The sequence below is a fragment of the Python bivittatus genome, unplaced genomic scaffold (assembly GCF_059951505.1).
Source record: "Python bivittatus isolate LINGU-HERP-01145 unplaced genomic scaffold, Pbiv_v1 ctg000960_np1212, whole genome shotgun sequence".
Classification (NCBI taxonomy): Eukaryota; Metazoa; Chordata; class Lepidosauria; order Squamata; family Pythonidae; genus Python; species Python bivittatus.
This window is the reverse complement of record NW_028277124.1, coordinates 8,626,263-8,649,980: the sequence shown is the minus strand read 5'-3', so window position 1 is coordinate 8,649,980 and position 23,718 is coordinate 8,626,263. Positions and strand designations below refer to the sequence as shown.

The following is a 23,718-nucleotide window of genomic DNA, read 5'->3' as shown; positions in this document are numbered from 1 at the left end:
ATATCTCCTTTCACATTTGTCTTCTGACAGTATCACTGTTGCAGATCAAGTTCAATGACAGTTGTAGTTAATGACAGTGACAATTGTAGTGCATTGTTTCAGTGCTCTCTATTTTAGTGAATCAGGTGGCAAACCCTTTGAATCTGCCATTCTAGCCTTTGCAGCCACCCAGGACTCTAAGCACCATAGAAATGTGCAGAGTCAAAAGGGGGCATTTAGGCTGTCAAGTCTAGCCCCCTGCTGAGTGTAGCTATCCAAATTAAAGCATCCTCCTCTTGAATGCATCCAATGAAGTGGAGCCCACTGTAGTTCTGGGTAATTGGTTCTACTGCCAAACTGTTCTTACTGTTAGGAAGTTTCTTCTGAAATTCAATTTACTGATAGACAACAGAGCTAAGCCCTAATTCAGGGTGAATTAAGGCAATGCAAAAGAAATGCTTATGAAATGGAATTGACAGCTCTAACTCACCTATTGCTTTCAAAAACTTCTGTGAAGCTACAATCCCAATATTTTTTTTTCTGAAATTCTGTTGACCATAAATGCCTGTATCATAGCAATTATACAAAAAGAGGGAAGTTTTTCTAAAACCAACAAACATACACTTTTGGTGCAGTTGCCATAAAATGCCTTGCTGAAAAGAGGAGTGTGGGTTGCCATTATTGTATTCTGTAATTACAAGTCTGTCATGAATTCAGACTGACTCTGGCCATCTCATTACAGGTTTTGGATGGGTGACAAGATTATGGGGACATGAACTTTCAGGTACCAATTGAGAAGCTCAGGGGTTGACTACAGAGATTGAGAACTAGCAGGGCAAGAGTGAGTTTCAATCAAATTATGAGTGCAAAAATTTACTGGGAGCTTTGGAGATGCTGCAGAAATGAAATGAAAGTGATGATAAGGTTAAGGTTAAGTTCAGAAACAAACAAAAAAACCAAAAAGTACAAGATGACTTTGCTGGGTTGTGCCGGCTACAGAGTAAGCATGCAGCCTCCTTGGGAGCTAGTATGTAAAATATCAGTCGGTCTTTGGGAGAGGACTGCTATTTCTTCTTCCTTCCTGAAGTGAACAGCCAACCTATTTCACCTCTCTTAGTGTATAATTGCACAACCCACAATCTATGGGTTGCATGCTGCCTGTCAGTGGATGTCTAAGGTGGGCCCTGGAAGTCTTCTAGATAGACTTCGTCGCCTGGTCCCTATCCCCTGACACTGTGCTGCTCTGTGCCACATCTTCCCTTCCCTTTCTGTTGTGGTCACATGGCTGGTGCTCTTCTCCTGCTCTTCTGCTTCTCTCCAGGTCTCTTGAGTACTTTTCCCTTCCCTTTCCTCCCATCCTATTGCTTCCCCACATCTGCCTCTCTCCTTTCCTTTCTTTCCATCCGTTGCTTCTCTGTATTCCCATAGTTCCGTCTGCTCTGCTCAGCCCTCCTTTCCATCCTTCCCCTCCTCATCCCTACTCTGCACCTTCCTTCCTTTCCCCTTTTGTTTACTTGCTTTGCTTTTGAAATTGCTTCCCTTCTCTTGCAGTTCTCAAGCAGAGTGTTCTGTTTTGACTGTTTTCTCTTTCTTTTCTCTGCATTAAGAAAACAGGTGTTTCCCCCCCTTAGCAGTGAATCTCAGTGCCATAGCCCCCCCTAGTGAAGATGAAATAAGCTGCAGATGATGATTGTGATTACTGCTACTAGTACTAAGGTACTGATTTGTGAATAGAGATGTAGTCATGAATGTATGTTGAGAAAATAAATCTTAAAAAAAAAATTTTTTTAAAAGGGGCACAGTCCATTTTTGGGAGGAAAGGCCTTGAGCCAAAAGAAGCAAGGGTGTGTCTTCCATAGTTATATAGTAGGTTCCCCCCCCCCCCCATTCTTGGGCTTAAGCCCAAAGGAACAGATTCCTTTACAGACATTCTGGATAGTTGGCTGCCCAGGAAAGGGGATAAAAAGAAGCCTGGTTGCATCACTGTGATGAGCCTCAACCATTTTCTCACAAAAATAGAGAAAGAAATCACACACTCCTGAGGAAAAGGAGGTTTCCTTGAGCTGGACCTGGACATCCTCATATAAGTGAGGGTTCCGCTTGTGCTGACAGGTACAGCCCTCCACGTTCCTTTTCCCCTTGACATCCAGACCACCACACAGGCCTAGTAGCTCTCACCTTTGCCGCTTGCAAAGCTATGTTCTGCTCACGTCAGGTCAACTGCAGCCTGATATTATTTTCCTTCCTTTTATATTTTGCTTTAACTCACAAGAGAAATAAAAATAATAACACCAACAACAATGCAAATCGAATAGCAAAACAAAAACTAATATTGTTGAAATTTATAATTTTCAGGTATTATCCAATCGTATGCTTTGAATAGCAGGTTAGCAACTGAAAGCACCACATATGAATTAAAAAAAGAAAAGAACACCCCCACACACCGAAAATTTGTTGAATTGTGCTGCCCATGTGAATAGATCCTATACAAGGTCTGTGACATAAGCAGCACAATTCAATAAATTTACCCAGATTGATTAAAAACCTTTCTTGCCTCTTTTTAAAAAAATGCTAGTTCAGATGTTGACTCAGAACATGTATTAGCAATCTTTTGTGGTTCAGTTATAGATTTATTTTCCTATTTTTGTATAGTGATTCTTTTGTCTATCCTCTAGGTACAAAGTTTCAGCTTATTGATAAATTTCAAATTCTGGTGATTTAACCAAGAACAACTTGTCCGTTTTTGACAAGAAGCAGTCTCTGTAAAACTGTCATATTGACAATCCTGTGAATTTCAAACCAAATGTAATAAAAATAGGATAAGCCCAAATAACATAAGTTAACGATCAAGCTCTGTAATTATATATCCAGCACCATTAGTGGTCACTTTGGACTAGGAGTCACTTATTAACCAATACCTATCTCAGATCACCCTGCATTGTCCTGCTGACAAGTACACTGTAACTTGAAAGTTGGCAGGGAAACTAGAGGTAAATGAAGAGGGTTTACTAATTTTTTTTCTCAGATGGTTTTTGGTAATTGGTTGGTTTTTGGTAGTTTACATCTGCTCCCATTCTCAGTCTCCATAGCTCTTTTGGTGATAAGCTTTGGTATGCAGATCTCAACTTCATATCACTTGTAGCAGCTAACCTACCTCCTCAAGTCCTTCCTTTGTTGCCTTTATTAAACATAGCCCTCATCCTTTATTACTTCATTGTTCAGTTTGTACTAGTATAACATACTCCAGAACTGCTTAACCCTGCTTAAAAGGGAAAATTTGAACCATTTATTTGTAAGTGTAGTTCTGTGGAACAGGGATCTCTAGTCGTGCCTCTTTCAGATTCCAGGGAGGGGGACTAGAATAGGTGGTGGCATCATAGCTGCCTTTCAGCTTGGAACACACTGACTTGGGAAATTAGCCATCTGGACATTCCAGACCTCAGATAAAGGGAGTGGAGGACAGAGATTTGGCAGGCTTATGTTGCTATTTATGACAGATAGCTAGTGTTTCCCTCCTAAACCCCAAGAACCCATATGAAAAACATTGGCAATATGCTGCTTAAGAAATCATTGCTGCTAGGTTCAGTTTATTTTCTAGTAATGCTTGTAGGTCAATTACATAAATAAACACACATTCTTGACAATTTCATATCAGTGTAGCTTGAACTGAGTGTACAGTAATGGAATATACAAGCTATAAATTATGAACCAATGTGGTAGTCCAAATCTTAGCGTGTGAAATGATGAAAGGAACAAGAGGGAATAAAAGGAATGTGGACAGGGTCTTCTTACAACCTGTGAAAGAGCATAGCATGAGTCCCAATAAAAATAGGGGGTAATAGCTTCACCATATACTTCTAATATAGTAGGAGTTAAACACTAATAAGCTTTTTATTAGTTAGTAATCCATTAACACCAGAAGTCTTTCTCAAATTTATAGATAATATTATTTGCATGATGTTTTGTTTTGCTTTGGAAGAGAAAGAGATTAAAATGAGATTGGGGATTTGATTCTGTAATAGCTGTGGGATTTCAATCAGAAAAAGAGTTTATTATCTAACATGAAAAATTAATCTATGCAGTATAGAATAAATTTCAGTGAGGTGTCCAATGCACTTTCTCTGATCAATTCCCTCTTGTATAGTCTGAGAATGTGGATAAATGTGGTTAACCCCACTACATCACTGCCTGTGGCCTGTCATGATTAGCTTGATCTAGCCCAATGGAACTGGCTGGGGAGTATGAGACATCTTCTCTATTGAACAAAGAAGATTCTTATCCCAATCCCTTTAAGATTTTGAGGGGGTATTGCCCAAGCTGAATGTTGTATGCTGTTGTTCTTTGTTCCTCCTAAATTTCTACTGGGATGAAAGTCTGATATCCAGTCCCTCAGGAAATCCAGAAGGAATTATTTTACGTTCCTCTCTTTTGTGAACCAGGAGTGTTTGAGCATAACATTGCCGTATTTAGTGGCAATGCTGTAAAGCTCAACAGTTCTGGAAATAACAGAATGAAACAAATTCTGAAAGTTGAATTTCCTTTCCAACCTGCCATCTTTCTATTAAATATCAGTAAACCTACAAAGTATACTGAATTAGCCTTGTCAGTGGTAAGTGCTGCAAGGTTACTTTATGCTTTTCACTGGAAAGTATGTACATTCCCTTTGTAGAAGAATAGCAAATCAAGTTGTGGGAGTACATCTTGATATGTAAAACAATGTATTTAAAAAGCATAACTGACTCAGAATTTAACTTAACATGAAACCCATGGTCTTATACTACACTGAAGTCTGGTTTCTCTTAATATAAAGTTTTAATAGTTAAATCCTCAACAACTAGTCAGAAATTATTGTAACTTCCTATTTTGTTTCACACTGATTACTGTTGTTGATTACTGTTGCTAATACTTGTATACTAATTTGATTTTAATAATATGCAGTTTTTAATATGTAAGAGATTTAGCTATGTAAGACCAAACTAAGGCTATACTGGACTCTTACCTAATATATTCATTTTTCTTCATTTTCATGAACTTTGTAAATTTCTTGTTCATTATGTATTTTCTTTTTTCATTTTTTCCTTATTCTTTTCTTGTTTGCCTTTTTTTGTTTTAAAATGTTTAATAAAAATAGAATGAAGCGTTGCACATAAAAGTTGACTCACTGCTGCAGCGTGTGCGTGCATTCTCTCTCACACACTCCCTGCCCTTCCCAAGGTACAAACTCTAGGCTTCTCTGTTGTGGAGGAAGATACTGGTTTGGGAGCCTTGGGCAGTGGAAATCCATATATATATAATAACAATCTCTAGCTCTGGTAGAGGCATTATGAGTGAGCAGGTTTCAGGTCCCTGAATTGTCTACCTTAGTTGCACTTCCTTTAAAGAAAAAAAAAAATCAAGTGCTCCTGTATTCATCATAGTTATTGGAGGCCCAGATTATCTCTGTGGCCTCTCTTTTTGAATAGCTGAGACTGCTGTTATCTCCCCAAGTAGCAGTATTTTTACTGAGATTAAAAAAAAAAAAAAAGCCTGTGGTCCTTTCTGATTCAAAATTATGGCATAGAAAAATATTACTGACACATTTGGCAATTTTATAGTGATTTTTTTTTTAAAGAACTGTAACAGTCCAGGAGATATTAAGCATATTGGAAACTGCCTAGAAAGACAAATTCTTCCAACCCTTTTCCCTTTTTATACATAGTTGCATTCTAGTTCTGTAAATCAAACTGGTTGTATTATTCTTCTCTTCCTCCTTCTTCAAATACTGCTGTAGAACCATTTTTAATAGATGTCAATATATGGTAGTTTGTTATATAGGGATTATTCATAAATATGTCTTTCTGTGCACCATTTTCAAACAAGGAATTGTTTCCAGTAAATTTCCCAACTTGGAAATGGTCATGGGAATTGGACTTGCTAGATAATCTTTAAATTGAGCAGTTGTAGCTTCTTTTCCATATGGTGTTCATATATGAGAGAAAAAACATTCTTTTGTTGATCAGCAGATTTTCCTAACTCTTTTAGTGTGGACAAAATAGATTTAGTTTCATTTGGGCATATAGAACCCAAAAGGACAAAGAATTAGGAAAATCTTTTAATCAAAGTTCACCAGTAGTAGTGCATTTTTTCAGCATTACCATTAACAGTGGTAGGAGCGCATCTTTTTCTTTTCTTGCAGGTTGTTTTGTATCTGTGCTTCCATTATTTTTGTGGGATTGTTGCAAGTGAAACAAAAGTAATTGGGTTTCTATTCTGGTCACTATTTTGCCTTCTTTAAAATACTCAAAATTAGTCTTACTGTCCATCATAATAAATAAATAATGAAGAACTTAGAGAATAATCCTGGGACGTAGCGTTTCTTTTCAAGCAGAGTGCGGAAAATATACACTAAAAATCATTTGGCTCAGAAAACTGGTTAATTTAAGGAAAAGCCATAATATTAGTTCTAAGGATCTGCCAAGCTATATGTTTCTTCTTTTTTTAAAATCTATGATAGCTTTTAACAACAATAATATCTTGAAGTTGAGGAATCAGAAATCAGAAAGGAAATCGGAAAGGAAGACAGCGATTTAAGGTTCTCTGCTAAATATCAGTAATTTGCTTCCCAAGTTCACCCTTCTTTCTTAAATGAATAGGATTATCAAAATGTCTTTGTAGATATAACCTATCACAAAATGTTCTGGGCAAACTATAATGATTTTAATTACTTAATTAAATGTATAATATTTAGGAGGAGCATTGCTTTGGTGATGTAGAATAAATCAGTCTACATTCATGCTACAATAATACCTGAAAAGAGTCCAGTTGTAATTAATTGTTAGATTTTTAGGTTCTATTTTTATTCTTATTCTTATTATTGCCCTGTAGGGTACTCCAATTAAAGAGGTCTCACCGAATATAGTGGGAAGGTTGCTAAGTTTGATATCATGATGTGGGCGGGCCACAGACATTGAACATTTGCTATTATCACAGTGTTGGCTATTAGTTGGTGGCAGGTAATGGGTTAAATTCCTCTGGGTACTAAAACATCCGATAGAGGTCAGAGATGGAGTAGCAGAGATGGAACACCTGATGACTGGGATTGCTTGGTTAGTGGCCCAGATTCCTGTCTCTCTCTCTCTGCCCTGCTTATCTTCTATCACAGAGAGACTTTCCTTTTGAGTCTCTGCTATTACTGTTTGGCAGAGTAGATTGTCATTCTGAAAGGCTGAATGACCTTCTTATTCCCCATTGTTTTCTCTGTGGAGATGTGTTTTTTTGTATTCCCATTTGGCCACAGAGAAGCCACTGCACAGTACATTCCCAGAACGAACAGGCAGGCACATGAGCATTAAAAAAAAAAAAAATCTGCAGTGATTGTGGCTGAACTGAAAGGAAAAAAGTCCTCCTCCTCTCCTCTTTCCTTCTTGTAGCCAAATGCTACCATTCAGATCAGCACAAGCTGTCGAATCAACAGCATGGCTGCCAACAGCAGCAGAGGTAAGAGAGGGAACATAGCGGATGAGTTAGTGAAAGCAGCAGCAGAACAAGAACTAAAGCATCTTCCGAGAAAGCCTCTCCAGCATTTGTATAGTCTGTTTCCTTCTCATGTAGATACACATTTGTTTCTCTTAGGCAAAGAGACAAATGGGGAGATGGTGGCAGGAAAATGTGCAGCAGCAGGAAGAATGGAGGGATCTGCCGCTAAAAGGGAAACCAAAGCTGCTTTTGATGCCAAAGACAAAAAGCTCAGGATGCAAAAGCATCTGTTCTTCCCCGCTTTAAGGTTTTTAACAGTGATAGGTGGAAGTGGGGAGCGGCGGATAAACAAGGAATCAGGCCTTCACTGCTGACTTCAGGCAACCACAAAGCCTTGAAATTGAAGGATCTGACAAATCAAGCTAGCAGAACTTGGGCTGTGACTTCCTAAGATTATGCAGGACTGAAGAGGGGTGGTGGCTCGATTAAACTGACTTGGTTTCTTTCTGTTTCTATTCACAGCTGTCCCTCCAAAACTCAAGAAACTAAAGAGCCTAAATGTAGAAGTTGGAGCAAAGGTTTCTTTGAAATGTGAGGCAAGCGCTGGAAACCCCCAGCCGTCCTACAAATGGTTCAAAGATGGCAAAGAAATGAAAAAGAGCAAAGATATCAGAATAAAATATGGGAATGGAAAGTAAGTAAAACAGGTGCTTTTCTCATCCTAAAAATGTTAAAAAATGTGTTATAGCTAAACATTCTTAATCCATAGTTGGTATAGTTGTCATAAAAATGACTGATTAGGAATAGTTGATTTCTAAATAAAGCGATGCTTATAACATTTAGTCCTAAATAGCTTTGGTTCTTGTTTGTGAGTGAGATCCGTTCATAAGATTCTTAGAGGACTTGTTATTCATTTCAGTGTTTCAAGGTGCAGGTTGGACTCAAAGGAAGGAGACATTTATCTTAGCCAGCCTTCTCCAGCCTGGTGCCCTTCAGATATTAACTGGAGGGCACCAGGTTGCGGGAGGCTGTTCTAAGCTACGACTTGTGTTACAAAATGGGAAATCCAACAGTTTCTCTTCATAGATGATCTAGAGCAGAATTCTAGAGAATTCTGGGAGTTGAAGTCCACACAAGCTTTAAGTTGCTGAGGTTGGGAAGTACTGTTCTGAAGCAAGAAAGCACAACTATTTTTGCTGCAGTGTGAAAAAAAAATTGTTTAATCATATTCAGTTAAAAGGAAAGGCAGATGACCAATTATTTATTAGCATTCGGAGTGAGCAAAGCTGGCATGCTCCCCCTCAAGGGGTCCTCTGGATGGGAGAGGCAATGTGCTCTGCCTTAACGCTTGGCGTGATGGAGATGGAGCCAGATGGCCTCAGCTGGCATCTGTCTGGCTTTTGCCCAGGCCTAGAAGTCACTTGGGTCATTTGGGGCAAATAGTGTGGCTTAGAACTAGAGGCCATTTTGCTTCCTGTTTTTGCTTTGAAGGGGTGTTTTTTGAAGCTTCGTTGAACTCAGGCATCCTCTCACTTTTTAATGGCATTTACTATTCTTTCTTGGTACACAATGCCAAAGAATTAAATTCCTCATAATGTTCTGATTAATACCAGTGTGGAACATGGAGTTCTCTATTGATTGGCTTCTCAGATCACAGCAAGGCCATTATATGTCAGCAAAAGTTATCAAGAAACAAGGCCAGCGGGCTCCCTAACACCAGATCAGGCACAGAGTGGAGGGGGTTCCATGGATGTCCGCACATTGTGCGTTTCTTTGCTTCATGAAGTCAACATTTGACTACAGTTCAAGTGAGTTCATGGGTCAAATTAGGTGGCAGAGGATTGCACTGAATATGGTTCAAGATGCCAGCTTTAACATGGGGTCTGGCCCAAAGTGGGTTTTGTGCTTCCAATGGAAAAACCACAAATTGCTTTAACTTTTTTTTTTTTTTAATCAACAGAATAGGATGAAACATGCAGGGATAATAGACATTTCAGAAGGAATGAAAATGTCCAGTTTCGGGAAAATGATGTAGATGGTTTTGCCTTCTGGACTTTTCTTTTCTTTTAAAAAATGTAATTTTGTCATTTACTTCTGTATGTAGATAAAAATTATATACATTATTATCTTTTAGATAGATCTGAAACTGGCAAATTAAAAAAATATATATATGAGTAGGATTTTGGATGGTTTTAGACAGAATTAAAGGTCCTTTTTCTACAAAGAACAGTATTTAAGCATATGCTTTAATTTGGATCTGGTTCATAAAATCTTCCAGTGATTTTCTACAGAAATTTGGAATTAATAAATGCATGGCAGCTGATATGCAGGGTCTTTTGAGCATTTTTCTCGTAGGGAAAGGACTTCTTACAAGGAGTGTGCTTGGAAAGCTTCTGAGGGACTGTCCCTTGTGATTAGAGGGTAGACCCGTCACATATTTTTGCTCCCATGATCCCTGTTCTCCCCCATCCTGGTTTTTTTTTTTGGAAAAATTTAAATAATGTCTCAATATTTGCCGTTTTTCAGTGCTCCAAAATGTCAGATTATTCAAAGCTCCCTGTTCAGTGTAGATACTCTGTTTCCAGCCTTTTTCTTAATGTGGGCCACGGCTTCATCATCAAAAGCTTTTGTAGACCACCATATAAGCCAGGGATGGATAATAGACTGCCCATAGGTACCATGACTGCTCCAGAAGATATCTTCAGGACCCTCCAAATTATTATTATTTTTTTTTACAAAGGCTAACATCCCATTAAATTTCTAAACTTCATGAGATGCCATTGTTATCATCTTGAACCTCATAAGGAAAAACTGAAATCTTGTGAGATTTGGTGATTTTTTTTAAGCTTTCATCTATTTTTAAGTCTATCTACCAAGATAAGTATGCTGCTTTGAGTCTCTGGACCAAATCTGAGATGCAAATGAAATGGATATCCACTATCCTTTCTGTTCAACATTGGAATTTTTTTCTCTTCATTTAAATGATATTTGATTATGGGCAAAAAAAGATTTGTCTGATTGTTTTTATCAGTGTTGTTATTAAAGTGAAAGCTGGTAAAATCTAGGAACACTTGAAAAGTTCAGTTTCTAGGACTTCAGTGATTTTTAAACTCTTCTACATGAATTTTAAAATTTCCATAATGAAATGCTGTTCAACTTATTTTAATTTCTGAGCAGAGGAGACGGATACATTTATAAACAGATGTGGAAATATTAATATTGTGTCCTTAAAAGAGATTATTTTCACTCATAGGACTGCTAATCAGAGTTCAAATATTCTATTTCTTACTGCCTTTCTGCCTTCCTCTTTTCCCCTGCTCCAAAACAGCATAGGTAATAGATTGATCCCCATGCTTTTCTCATTGTTTCTGGACTTGAAGTAGAGTTAACCTTGGCCTTCAAGTAACAAGTTTTGAATAAATTCAGAGTGAATATAAGGACGACATGGCAAGACAGGCTAATGGAGAAAAGGAGACTAAGATGGGTGAGAGTTTCTGAAACAGGAGATAGTAAAAGCAGAATTAAAAACAATTTCAGTGAGAAAAAAATGGAAACCAAAGCAGTTGGTGTTAGTTAGGTGCCATCCTTAAAAGAATAGGTGTTCTGCCACTGTTATGAACCTCAACACATTCCACATTCTAGCATGTGGAACACCATCAAAGGCTGTGTAATAAAAAATCAAAGATAATTCTCCTCTTCATATTCTCTTGTTCTCTCCAGTGTCCATCTTACGTTAGCTATCTAATTTTGTGCCCCTCTGCTGTTTCTGAATTTTGCATTTCTGTTTTCAGATAGATAGATAGATAGATAGATAGATAGATAGATAGATAGATAGATAGATAGATAGATAGATAGATCTGTATTATTTTTAAGATCTTAAACAAATGTTAACTTTTGGTTGGTTAAATTTTGAGGAATTTGTGCAATTATTTGGTAATTTGCATATTTTCCATATTTCCGTCCTTCACTATAGGTATATACAGTAGATCACAATTTTTTCCAATCTGTAAACTGTATAGTCTTGTTCCATATTTGTTGATATAGCACTTTAACTGCCTCTTCTCCTTGAGCTTTAAACCTTTCAGAGTTCAATGAATATTTCCTTTGCACTTGCTGCTTTGCTATTAGATAGCTGTTATTGTCTGTAGTACCTCACTTTCTAATGGACTTGGTCAATATAGCCTCTTCACAAATGTTTCTGTTATTCTGTAATCCCATTTTAAAGGATTTCGATATAGTATTTCCATCTTTGTTTACCCTCATTTCTCTATATTAGATCTTGCCAATGATTACTTTTGATTACTGCTCCCTTAAATTGTTAGTTGTCTTGTGATTTCTCCAATCCTCTTTTAGGAAATCTCTCATTTTCCTTTCTTTGTTATTTTCTTTTTTTAATAGTAATTTTATTAAAAATTACAACTACAACAATCAGAATTAATACAAACTAAAAAAATAAAAGAATAAAAAACAGAAAGTCCATACAAGAAAATAGAAAAAAAACAGAAAAGAAAGAAAAAATAAGTATACTAAAGAAAAAGAAATATATAAAGAAATTACTTCCCCCTTCATCACAACAATTATAAACAAGTATAAATAATTTTAGTAACTTATCACCTTCTTTTAAAGTATAACAAATGATTTCTTCTTCCCATATCCAATCTCTTATCTATAAACAAATCCTTAAAATCTCATCATTTCAGTCCTGATCAGCAAAAGTCCATTAAGGTTACCAGAGATAACAACATAGCTATTTTAATCTTGATCAAATAAACCAACTTTATATTCCTTCCTTCTACTTTTAACAATCTTGATCTTTAGTCCCTTCAAATAATGTTCTAAAACTTTATTTCTTTTCATTTTTTCTTTATCCCTTCTCACAAAATTCTTCAAAGCTTTATCAAACCTCTTTTGTAAATCCAATATAGGAAAATTATCCAGGTCACTCTCTTGGTTTATTTGTATATCCCTTTTAATTATTAAGACATCAGCCAGATTATTTTGTATGTCCACCGTAACATCTTTTTCCACATCATTCTTGTAGCTTATCATTTTTAAATCCACTTTCAGATCACTCTCAGTCTTGTCCAGTAAAACTTGTTCCTTTCCTTAGCATCTTTTAAACTCAGTCTATAGAGGCAGAGACTCTTAAAATTAACTCCTGGGTCCATTATTCAAAAATATCCTTCAATATAACCCTTTTGTCATTATTTTCCTATATTTTCTTGAGATTCTTGATTGAGGTATCTGTCCTTGTCCCTCTGCACTTGATACCGAAAGTTTGCATTCAGTTATCATATGTTCTTCTTTGAGCTTTGTTTGAGGGACTGTCTATCTTCCATGGTGTCTGCTGGGCCAATATGAGTTGACAGGATTGGCATGCTTTAGGTCCCTTCAATTAAACAGTGGCATCTTTCAGCACCTGCCCTCTGGAATGAAGTTCTCCCTAAAATCCAGGTGGCTCACACCCTGATAGCATTCTGGAGGGTCTTGAAGCATGGTTGTTCCCCCGTGCCTTGGGCTAAGGTGGCTGGAGCCCTGTATTCACCATCTTGGTTTTTACCTGCTATTCCTTATTTGTTTTGGAATTGTACTGTATTTTATTTTCTTTGTTATATTGAGAGCTGCCCAGAATCATTTGGAGTAGGGCAGCACCTAAATTAAATTAAATTAAATTAAATTAAATTAAATTAAATTAAATTAAATTCTTATTGCTCAATTCTCTATCTTTCCATAGCTACCATGATTTCTTGTTTTGAAACTACTTAGATCTTTTTTATTTTTCTTTTTGAAATTATGGGAATAGTTTTTTCTGCTTTAGTTTTGACAGCATCTTTTCTTTCTTCCTCTTGTCCCTTGGTTTTTCTTTTACATATTAAGCGTACTGAATTTGTTCCTTACACTGACTTTATATATTGATTGTCAAATCCTGCTGGCACACAAATCATGGTGGCTTGTAGCTTGAAGCAGGGCTGGCAGTGAACAAAAAATTCATTTTGGAAAGCTCCATTAAACCATTGTTGCATTTACCCAATGGCCCAGTGTTGCATTTATCCAACTTTGGCATTCTATCACCTCTTCATAGTAGTACATTCTTTCTATATGTTTCATTTACCTCTTGCCATTTCCCATAGAAATCCTCAGTGTCTTCTACTTTTGCAATTTGTGTAACATTGATGTTCCCTGAATAAATCTGATAAATAGATGTTGTTTCATGAGCAATATGCATACTTAACAATGCCCTTTTTCATTGTCTTTTTCTTACTATCATTGCCAATTATTTAATTTAAATTAAATTAATGATTTTAATTTTAATTTAAAAACAATATTTTTAAATATGGTTTTATGACCTAAATCATTTGATTTCAAAAAGCCCATTGAAGTCCTCAGTTCACTTATTCCTAAAACATCTAATTTAATTTAATATGCTTTACTTTTGCTTTGATAATTTAAAGTTTCCTTGGTTTAAGGTTTTCATATTCCATTTCCAGTTGTATCTTATAAAATGGGGTGGGGGTCCTCTTTCAATACTGTCACTGTAACATTTCTTTGTGGCTTTGGTCTGGACATGTGTTCACTTCCAGATCAACTCATGAAAATTTCCCAATAATTAGAGGAGTGACTGCCAACTTGGGAGTCTGGCTCCCTAACTTGTTGATTTAAATATTTAAGGCACGACTCCCTCATTTTATAAGGTCTTATAAAACTGGAAATGGAATATGAGAACCATAAACCAAGGAAACCTTAAATTACCAGAGCAAAAGTCAAGTACATTAAATTAAATTAGATGTTTTAGGAATAAGTGAACTGAGGACTTCCATGGGCTTTTTGAAATCAAATGATTTAGGTCATAAAACCATATTTAAAAAACGATTGGCAAGGATAGCAATGACCTTGTTCATTGTCTTTTTTTTTTTTTTTTACTAACTATGCATATAGCCATGACACATATTACCATTGCCTTCTTTAGAGTTACATGTTAGAATACCTCCTCCTAAGTGGGTTGACTTCCCCCACACCTGGAGAGCCCTACCTCCCATTACCCAACTCAGGTTTACTCTGCCCTTTTGACCTTATCAGCAAGAGTGATCAAGAGCTCACATTCCCAATAGCATGGCTCTCAAGATAATGTGTGTTACTGAGCCCTATCATGCTAAGGCTTTAATCCCATGGAACGGGGATTGAAAAAGTTAAGCTCTGGAAACCAAACCAGGGACAGATATGGCAGGTGGAAAGAGGGACAAGATCAACTCATGAAAATGTGAGAGTATAGACAGGTAGCGCAGAATTGCAAACATGGTCAGAAAGGCTACAGCTCAAGATGTGCTGACATTGGCAAAATGGTTTCTTCAGATAAGTTACAAAAAAGAAAGAAAGAAAAATCAATATATGAGCTGCTCAGTTAAGACAAAAATATGCTGTTGAGTAGTAAAGAAAATGTCCAACTACTAAACTCTTTTTGGTTCACTCTCTTCTGAAAAAAAAAAATGTATTTCCACCAAGAAGGATGAAAGGGTGGAATTGAACCTTGAGATTCATATTCAAAATCAAGGAACACCTATTTCCTTTGAATTTATGCTGTATTTGAGAAATCCTGCAGAATAGGTAGCGTGACAGAGGATCGGAGGAGAGCAAATATTTTCTCTGTTTTCAAAAAGGGCAAAAGAAGGATTCAGAAAACCAAGGAGAAACAATATCTGACATTGATATCTGCAGAGATTCTAGAGCAGAATATAAGCATCTAGTAAATGATGAATTCATTGATAGAAATCAGCATGACTTGGTCAAGAACAAATATAGCCAGATTAACCTTAGCCAATTAAAAATGTGTGACTTTCTAAATACATTGTGGGAATTCTATAAGCATAATATAGCTTGATTTCAGTGGAAATGCAAGAAACCTCTCTGCAGTAATTTCCATAAAAAAGCATAAGAAGTCCTAATCTTAGAGTGATGATATTATGAAATCTCCTCTCTCTTTTATTTTATTCTATTTCTACTTTATATTAAGTTTTATATAGTTTTACTGCATTTTATTCAGTTTCTCTCTTACTCTGGTTTCAGTTTTTTTAGGTTATGCTGTCTTAACTGTACTTGGTCATTGTTTCTGAGTTTTTCTTTTTAACTTGCCTGTCATTGACCATAGTGAAGTAAAATGTTGAAATCTGAATTTGATTTGAATTAGGAATTTCTCACAGTTGTCTTGAAAATCATTTTCATCAATGGCTCCTCTGGAGAAAGATAACATCCCTTCTAGACTACATAGCTGTGAGCTCTAAATACAGCTGTTCTTAAAAGTATTCAGGAGTTTTATAATGCTTACCTAATACTGTTTTAAAACATTGTTATATATCAGTGAAAATTCTTCACCACATTCAAAACCAGGCAGAAAGCAATGGAACTTGGAGTATGTGAAGTAATAGTCGAATTTTAGGAAGAATAGTTATCTTGAAACAGTTAAGCTACAAAAATGAAATGCTGATGCCATTATTTAAGTTCTGTTTTAATCTTTTGTAAATGCAATCATAATTATTATGCTCTAATTGATGCCAATCATTTGTAATACATATATGCATACTCCCACATCACTCCTACATAACTAAATTTATCAGGGCTGACTTGAAGTCCAGTACTATAGCTTCTTGAAGATGTTTCTTTATCAGGGTTGATTAACTTTCTTTTTTTTTTTTTTTTGGCCCTTTGAGTCCATGTTGATTCCTGGCAACTGCCTGGACTGGTCCCTGCAGTTTTCTTGGCAAGGTTCCTTGGAAGTGGTTTGCCATTGCCTTCTTCCTAGGGCTGAGAGAGAGTGACTGGCCCAAAGTCTCCCAGCTGGCTTTGTGCCCAAGGCAGGACTAGAATTCACAGTCCTGAGGTTTCTAGTCTGATGCCTTAACCACTACACCAAACTGTCTCTCTGATTAACATTGGAGAGGCTTTATTAAAATTAAGTTTTAAATTTGATACTGCATAAAATGTGTTTAATTCCATTTGCAATTAAGTTTTATTTCTATTAGGATTTTGAAGTAAACAAAGCATGTCATCTGCTGACAGATTTATTACACAATACTCTGTTTTCAATTTAAGACTGAATTTTTTTCTTTCTGATATTCTGAGCTAACAATTCTATAATGAGAAGGAATAACATAGGAGAGAGAGGGGATACATTTGGTAGTAGCTATAAAGCAACCAATTGGAGAGTTTTAATTGAATTGGGGCATGGTGTTGAAGTTCTGTACATTTGTTAATATATTAACCAACCTGGAGTAGAAGTTGGAATCCTATCTGTTCTCAAATAACTTTGATATTTAGCCAAATAACATGTAGAAATGTTTAAAAAAAGGTTTGCTTGTCTTCCAAGTATTAATAAATCAGTGTGCTTTAAGCAATGCAATTTCCAAATTGCTTTGAATATATATTTTCCTTTGTGTTGGCTTCTGTCTAAATGGTCATTAAAGCCCTGTTCAAATATCCAGAAAAAGTGCTTCTTTCTTCAGGATTTATTTGGTCATAGTAAAATTTTATTTGTTTATTTGTTTGTTCATTTATTCAACTAATATACTGGCCAAATCCTGTAATGCTTCCAGCAGTGCTGTACAGATAAACCATCCATGAGGCCTAATATTAAAACATCCATAGTTAACGTTGATAAAAACATACATAAAACATCCAGACAAAATTGAAAATGAAATAAAGATAAGAAACACATGCATGCATTTATTCATTCAGGCGAGGTGGTACCAGTCAGTCTAAAAAATGCTCTACAATTGTAAGCATCTTCCTAAATGAAATCAAGGTGGCGCCAAACCTAATTTCAATGGGAAAGTTATTCCAAAGGGTAGGTGTGGCTATTGAAAAGCAGTGCCTCTGTGCCTCAGCCCCCCTCACTTCATGGGAGCAGAGTACAACCAAAAGTTTCTCCTGGAAAGACTGTGTTGGCCTGGTGAACTGTAACAGGAGAAGGTGGTCTGGCAGGTATCCAGATGCTGAGCCACATAGGGCTTTGTAGGTAATAACTAGGACCTTGAATTGCACCCAGAAGCCTATTGGGAGCCAGTGCAGGGCCTGAAGCACAGGTATAATGTGCTCTTGGTATAAAGTGCTGATTAACAGATGAGCCACTGCATTCTGTACCAGCTGCAGATGATCTTGAGCGTACAACACATTACAGTAGTCCAAGGATGAGACAGGGCTGCTTTAATGAGTCATAGACAGTTTCACACTTTTTCACACATTAGAAAAAGTTCTTAACAGAGAGTCAAAAACAAAACAGATTTTGGCTTAATCACATGTAACAGAAATTTTTCATAAACTGAACTTTAGGTTCAGGCAAATGAATAAAATGTAGGGCTATACAGGCAGTCCTTGCTTAGCGACCACAATCAGGACCAGCAACTTGGTTGCTAAGCATCGCGGTCACAAAAGCGAAACATGTGACCATGATCGGCTTATGACCTTACTTCCTCTTTGGATGTTAAGCAAATCACCATGGTCGTTAAGCAAAACATCATGTGACCGTGTCTTAGTATTTTACTTCCACCTTCTCTATTATCTCCACTTGTCACAAGCCAGTTGTGAAGCACACAAATGGAGATCACTTGACTATGGGATACAACAATCATAAATGCGAGGATTGGTTGCAAAGCTATTTTTTTTAACACCATCATAACTTTGAACGGTCATTAAACAAGGCAGTTGGTAAGCAAGGACTACCTGTATAGTCTTTCAACATGAACCTTAAATACAGAGTAGAATAATAGAGCTACCATATCTGGGCAACAAAAATGTAGATACCTCTGTTTCTGCTGCTACCTAGTGGTCCAGATTTTTGCAGCCCAGATACAGTACAGTGGAACCTCGGGTTACGAATTTAATTCGTTCCGTGACTCTGGCCGCACCCCGAATTGGTCGCAACCCGAAGGAAATTTCCCCATAAGGTTCAATGTAATTACCGTTAATCTGTTCTGGCGTGGAGGACAGGGAGGCGGCTATTGCTTGGAGGGAGAGTCCCCCTCCCTACGACCACGTGTCAGGGGCGGAAAATGGCCGCGGACCACGTATCAGGGGCGGAAAAATGGCCGCGGACCACGTGTCAGGGGCGGAAAAATGGCCGCGGACCACGTGTCAGGGGCGGAAAATGGCCGCGGACCACGTGTCAGTGGCGGACAATGGCCGCGGACCACGTGTCAGGGGTGGAAAAATGGCCGCGGACCATGTGTCAGGGGCGGAAAATGGCCACAGACCACGTGTCAGGGGCGGAAAAATGGCCGCAGACCATGTCACGGGAGGGAAAATGGCCGCGTATCCTGCTCGTACCCCGAGGCGGAGTTCGCAAATCAAGGTAAATTTTTGCGGCCGGAGCTGGTCGTAACCCGAAAAGTTCGTTAACAGAGGCGTTCGTAACCCGAGGTTCCACTGTAGTCCTAAAAATGGGATGATACAACGTGCTTACCTTCCTTGAGGTGCAACATGTACAGTTCCTGTAACCTTCAGGGCTCTCTCCATGAAACTCAGCATGGTGGGTGAAAAGGAAGATATCACCGTTAAAAACAATGTACATATACCTCCCACCCCCATCACCACTTTGGGTGCTTCCTAGCATACCTTGTTCGAAAGAGAGTGTAATAACTGGCAGATGTGTTCTCAAATTACAATGATCCTTGTGATCAGACTACATTCCTTTGACCAATCAAAATGTGTAATAACTAAGCGTTATTTATTTTTTTCAGGAAAATATCTAGACTTCAATTCAGTAAAGTGAAAGTTGAAGATACAGGGGAATACAGTTGTGAAGCAGAGAACGTGCTGGGAACAGACATAGCCACAGGCAGTCTCACAGTCAGGAGTGGTAAGTTATAATGTCGAATCAAAATGATACATTTAGTTTCAACTGGCTTTTACAATTGTTGGGAGAAGAAGACCAGATATAAGCATGCCTTCAGGGTGTATGTGCGCAGGTGTGTGCTCATGAAAAAGAAGACAGTTGTGATATCAATTTGGTTAAAGGTTCTTTGTTATTGAAGCTGCATTTTTATTCAATTAGGCTACTAATCCTTATTCAAAATTTCAGAGGGTCTACAGATTTTTATAATACAGCAATATGTTCTGGTAAATATGTCCAGTGTGAACTTGGGATAGGTTGTTATTTTAGATTAAATAATGCTAAGTATAACAAGACGTGACTGCAACTAAAGCTACTGGATGCAGGTGAAAAAAACAAAGAGAAGCTGTCTATTTTGTGCTTGTTTGTGGTCTTTCCCACAAACTCTGTGCATTTTGGATCCCAATTCTATGTATCAGAAATAAGCTCCAGAGTGGTACCTTCTCTGAAATATGTGTACATAGGATTGCAACCACATGCATGTCTGCTCAGGAAGAAGTCTCATTGAGGCAAATGGATCTTTCTCCTAGGTAACTGTGTGTAGGATTTTGTTGCAAGCCAGGTATTTAATTGCATTGAATAATAATGCTCTAAAGATCCCCATTACTTGCTCTAATAACACAATAAACTTAACAGAGAAAAAAAAATCATTTTAGCTTTTTCTTGAATGTGCATTCTTCCTGAGTGTTTTTGCAGGATTTCTACAACAGAATGTTGTTCTAATTCTCAAACATTCCCTTTTCACTAAGTGGTTGGTTTTGATACTGTAGGGATAGGCTTGTTAGGAATGCAAGCAGGGTGGCTCTGCACAGTTTCTGCTCCTATTCATCCGTACTATAAATTTATTATTTGAATGTCATGTTCATTTGGGGACACATAGTGCCAAACAAAATTAATATTCTAGTATCAATGTTATGCAGCATTCTGGTGTGATGTACCTTATGTTCAGATAACAAAAGTTCATAGTTTCTGCCCTTCCTCCCAGCCCCCATCAAAAGGACAGGGCAGGTAGCAGTGCTGGGAAAGTCTGCTGTTCTTCTGTCTCTCTCAATGCATCTTGTGTTTTCTTAAGCCTTCCTTTGTATCATCTTTTGACGGTCTCTACCGTTGGAACTCTTTCTCACCATTTATATTTAAATGACTGTCTTTTGTTTGTCTGACTCTCTTCTTAACATCATTTATATATGTTACTAGATATTGTCCTCCCATCTTTGACCTTTGTGCTGCAGTTGATTCTTGCACCATCCTTGATTCCTTCACCTTTATAGGTTTCAGAAACTCTATTTATTTGTTCAATCTATAAGTTGCTGCAAGCATCCAAGTGACTTTAGGCCCTCTACAACATATTTACTCAGTAAAACAAGTGGAAAAGAGTAATAAAAAATAACCAACACCCCTTCCCCAATATATATTATTGTATTGGAAAAGAAAACACCAAGGACCAAGGACTAAATCCCACTATTATTGCAGGGTGATAGGTTGTCCTGATGAAAAAGCCCCATTTTAAGGGCTTTCCTAAATGACAATGTGCACTTCAGGAAATATACTACCCCACAGGACAGGGTCAGCCATAGAAAAGGTACATCTCTGAGGTCCCACAAGATCTCATAATTTTAATGAAGGGACCTGGAGCAAGCATGTTCTACTAATTTATTCTGTATTCATCTGGTTCTTTTCAAATTGCTCATTCTGCTAGAGAACTGCCCTTGCAGCATTCTTTGCAGTGGTTCCTCTGCATTTTTTGCTCAGTACATGTATTTGTATTGCATTGACCATACACTCAAAAGGCAAGCAACTGAAAAAATATCCCCCACCCAAAAAACACAACCCAGTGGTTTTCAGGATCACTTGTAGTTGATGACATTTCTTTCCTTTCTTTGCCAGTATTTTGATCCTCTCTACAGTCCTGTAACTTCATACCTTTTTTTTTTTCATAGATGTATACCATAATTTGAAATGCAATTTGTCACATACCAGCTATCCCCATTGCCATGGATGTTTTGGGGGGTTGGCAAAGTGATAAAATGTGTGCCACAATGTCACAACAAAAACTCTGAAAATTGTAATTTGTGTCTGATGTCAGGACATAAGTACATAAGTCCAAAGTTTATTTCAATACATTACCAGGGGTGTATGGTCATTTTTCCATCACTGTAGCTAGCTGCAGACACTTATGCACTTTTTGACCATATCTGTAATAGCAATACTAACACTTTCCTTCTTGTTTCATCCTATGTAGCCATTAACAAGATCACTTTTACCCCTGACAATAAGAGAAGTATAGAGAATTTTTTCTTCCTGTTTTGTCATCTTTTAATTCAAAGTAATCCATTGAAATTAAATGCAGAGAGACTTACCACCAATAAAAGAATACTTCACATAATACACTATTAGATTACAGCAGGCATTGCCATCTCATGTGCCAGTGGCCAATGTGATAGTTTTAAATGGGGACTAGATAAATACATGAATGGTAAGGCTGTTTGCTTTGATAGCGTATACCACCATCTGAATCAGAGGTAGCATTGTTTAATACTTCAGCTGAGAGGCAACTGTAAAAAAGGGGTAACATTCAGATCCTGCTTGTGATTCTTTCTCTGACTTTCCTGTAGAAATACTTCATTGGTCTCGCCTCTGTCCAGGTCTTCCTTGCTGACTGCTTTGCATCCCATCAAGCTTGATGAAGAAGCCTGAAAAATATGGATGCTTGTGCAATGTTTTCTGACCTTTCGGTTGACCCAATGAAGGTTTTGTCCTAATATAGATATTGGCATCTTGCTTATGGCCTTTGCTTTAGCCTGCCAAAATCATTTATTTCTCTGCTTGGTACATAGGGCTGCACTCCTCAAATCTTTTCATTGGTACTGGCTTCCCTAATGTTCCGTCTCTGCAGCCTTGCCTTTGATTTTTGCACTTTTAACTGTGCCATCCTCCACAAAGCTCTGCAAGGCTTAACACTTAGACCTTAGAGAGCATGGTGCAAGACAGGAGCATAGCTTAGTGATAAGGAGCACACGGCTTCTAATTTTTATTTTAAAAATAACTTTCTGGTAAAGAAAGATACTCTGAAGCCATGCAACTCAGATTTTAGAATAGTTTAAGTGTAAATATTGGTATCTAAATGATGTATTGACTAAAACTATTTTGTGATTAAGCTTACATTTCTGCATGATAAATACCGAAGTCGTTATTATGAAAGTAATCTACATATTTTGAGAATGTAAACATGTTTTGCACTTTGTGTGATTTGCAGTGTTGTACTGTGTATTGTTATAAATCAAGGAGTTGGTCCCTTTTCTAATTGGAATTTTATTCTGGATAGTGGTAGTGATAATAATGATAAAAATGAAGATTTAGTCATTCATAAATTATACATAATATAGTTCTTTTAAATGACAATGATGAATTATGAAAGCCATTGAGCTATGTGGATGCAAAATATCCAAACACTTGGTAATGAGTAAAACTGGAGTGTGGGAGCATGAGAAACGAACATATTATTTAATCCTGGGAATGGTTTAATAAACAAAATCACCTAAAGTTCGCAGTTCTTAATTTCACTGGTTTAATAGTTGGCAATTTGTCCAACTCAGATGTAGAAAACAGAAGATTTGGTTCCCAGTGCACTGAAATAGGTAATGATAGGAAGTAGCAATGTAAACTGCATTAGAAATACTGTTCCTTGGAGATGAGGATAAATCTTATCACTAAGCTATGCTCTCTGGAGACTTCTATTTTCCCTGTTTCAAAACAAACATTGGAGAGCAGGAATAATGACAGAACAAGCCAATCAAAATGATCTGGAGGTTGAAGAAAGCTTACAACTTTGTATCCTTTAAGTTCAGCAAACCGTGAGTGAGGGGAAACGTGACAAATGTTATAGCATAATGCATCATTTGGAGAAAGTCATGCTATAGGATGCACTGTTGACAGTCATCTTAGATAGCTTTAAAAGAAGTTAGTCAGATTCATGAAGATTCATGAATCCACTGACTGTAAATCATGATGCGTTTGCGTTACTTCCAGTGACCACCCTGTCATATTGCCTCCCATCGCCCTACTGGCTTTTAGATTTCAGCTGCCCTGCTGCCACCACCCTGTTGCCACCGCAACACCTCTTTAATTCAAACATGTATTTTCCTGAGCTGCACAGCCAACCATGGGAGCCCCGGAAAAGCTGTGGCTTCTTTAAGGAGCAGTCAAACCATAGAAGGTGCCCACTTTTTTCCCAAAGCACCCTTTCTAACTTTGGGTCAGAGTATTGTGTCCTTTGATTATTTATTTATATTATAGAGAATCACTTTGGAATGAACTTTTTTATGGTTGCATATCCATTTTACAAAATGTTTAAATTAACCCATTAAAAAACATTGTAATGTCAAAAAAGCCAATCTCTGTTTAAGCTT

General features: G+C 37.3%; 1 protein-coding gene across 3 annotated transcripts in view; it reads left to right on the top strand.

Moving 5' to 3' along the window:
• Positions 1-23,718, top strand: part of NRG2 (neuregulin 2) — a 178,704-nt gene that overhangs the window by 101,868 nt on the left and 53,118 nt on the right. For 2 of the 3 annotated variants that reach the window (XM_088131442.1, XM_088131443.1), the window contains 2 exons: positions 7,957-8,128; positions 19,161-19,279. In XM_088131442.1, coding sequence (XP_087987568.1) covers positions 7,957-8,128; positions 19,161-19,279 — 291 coding nt within the window. Of the gene's footprint in view, positions 1-7,158; positions 7,456-7,956; positions 8,129-19,160; positions 19,280-23,718 lie in introns of those variants that run through there. The other variant, XM_025169839.2, reaches the window with a different exon arrangement.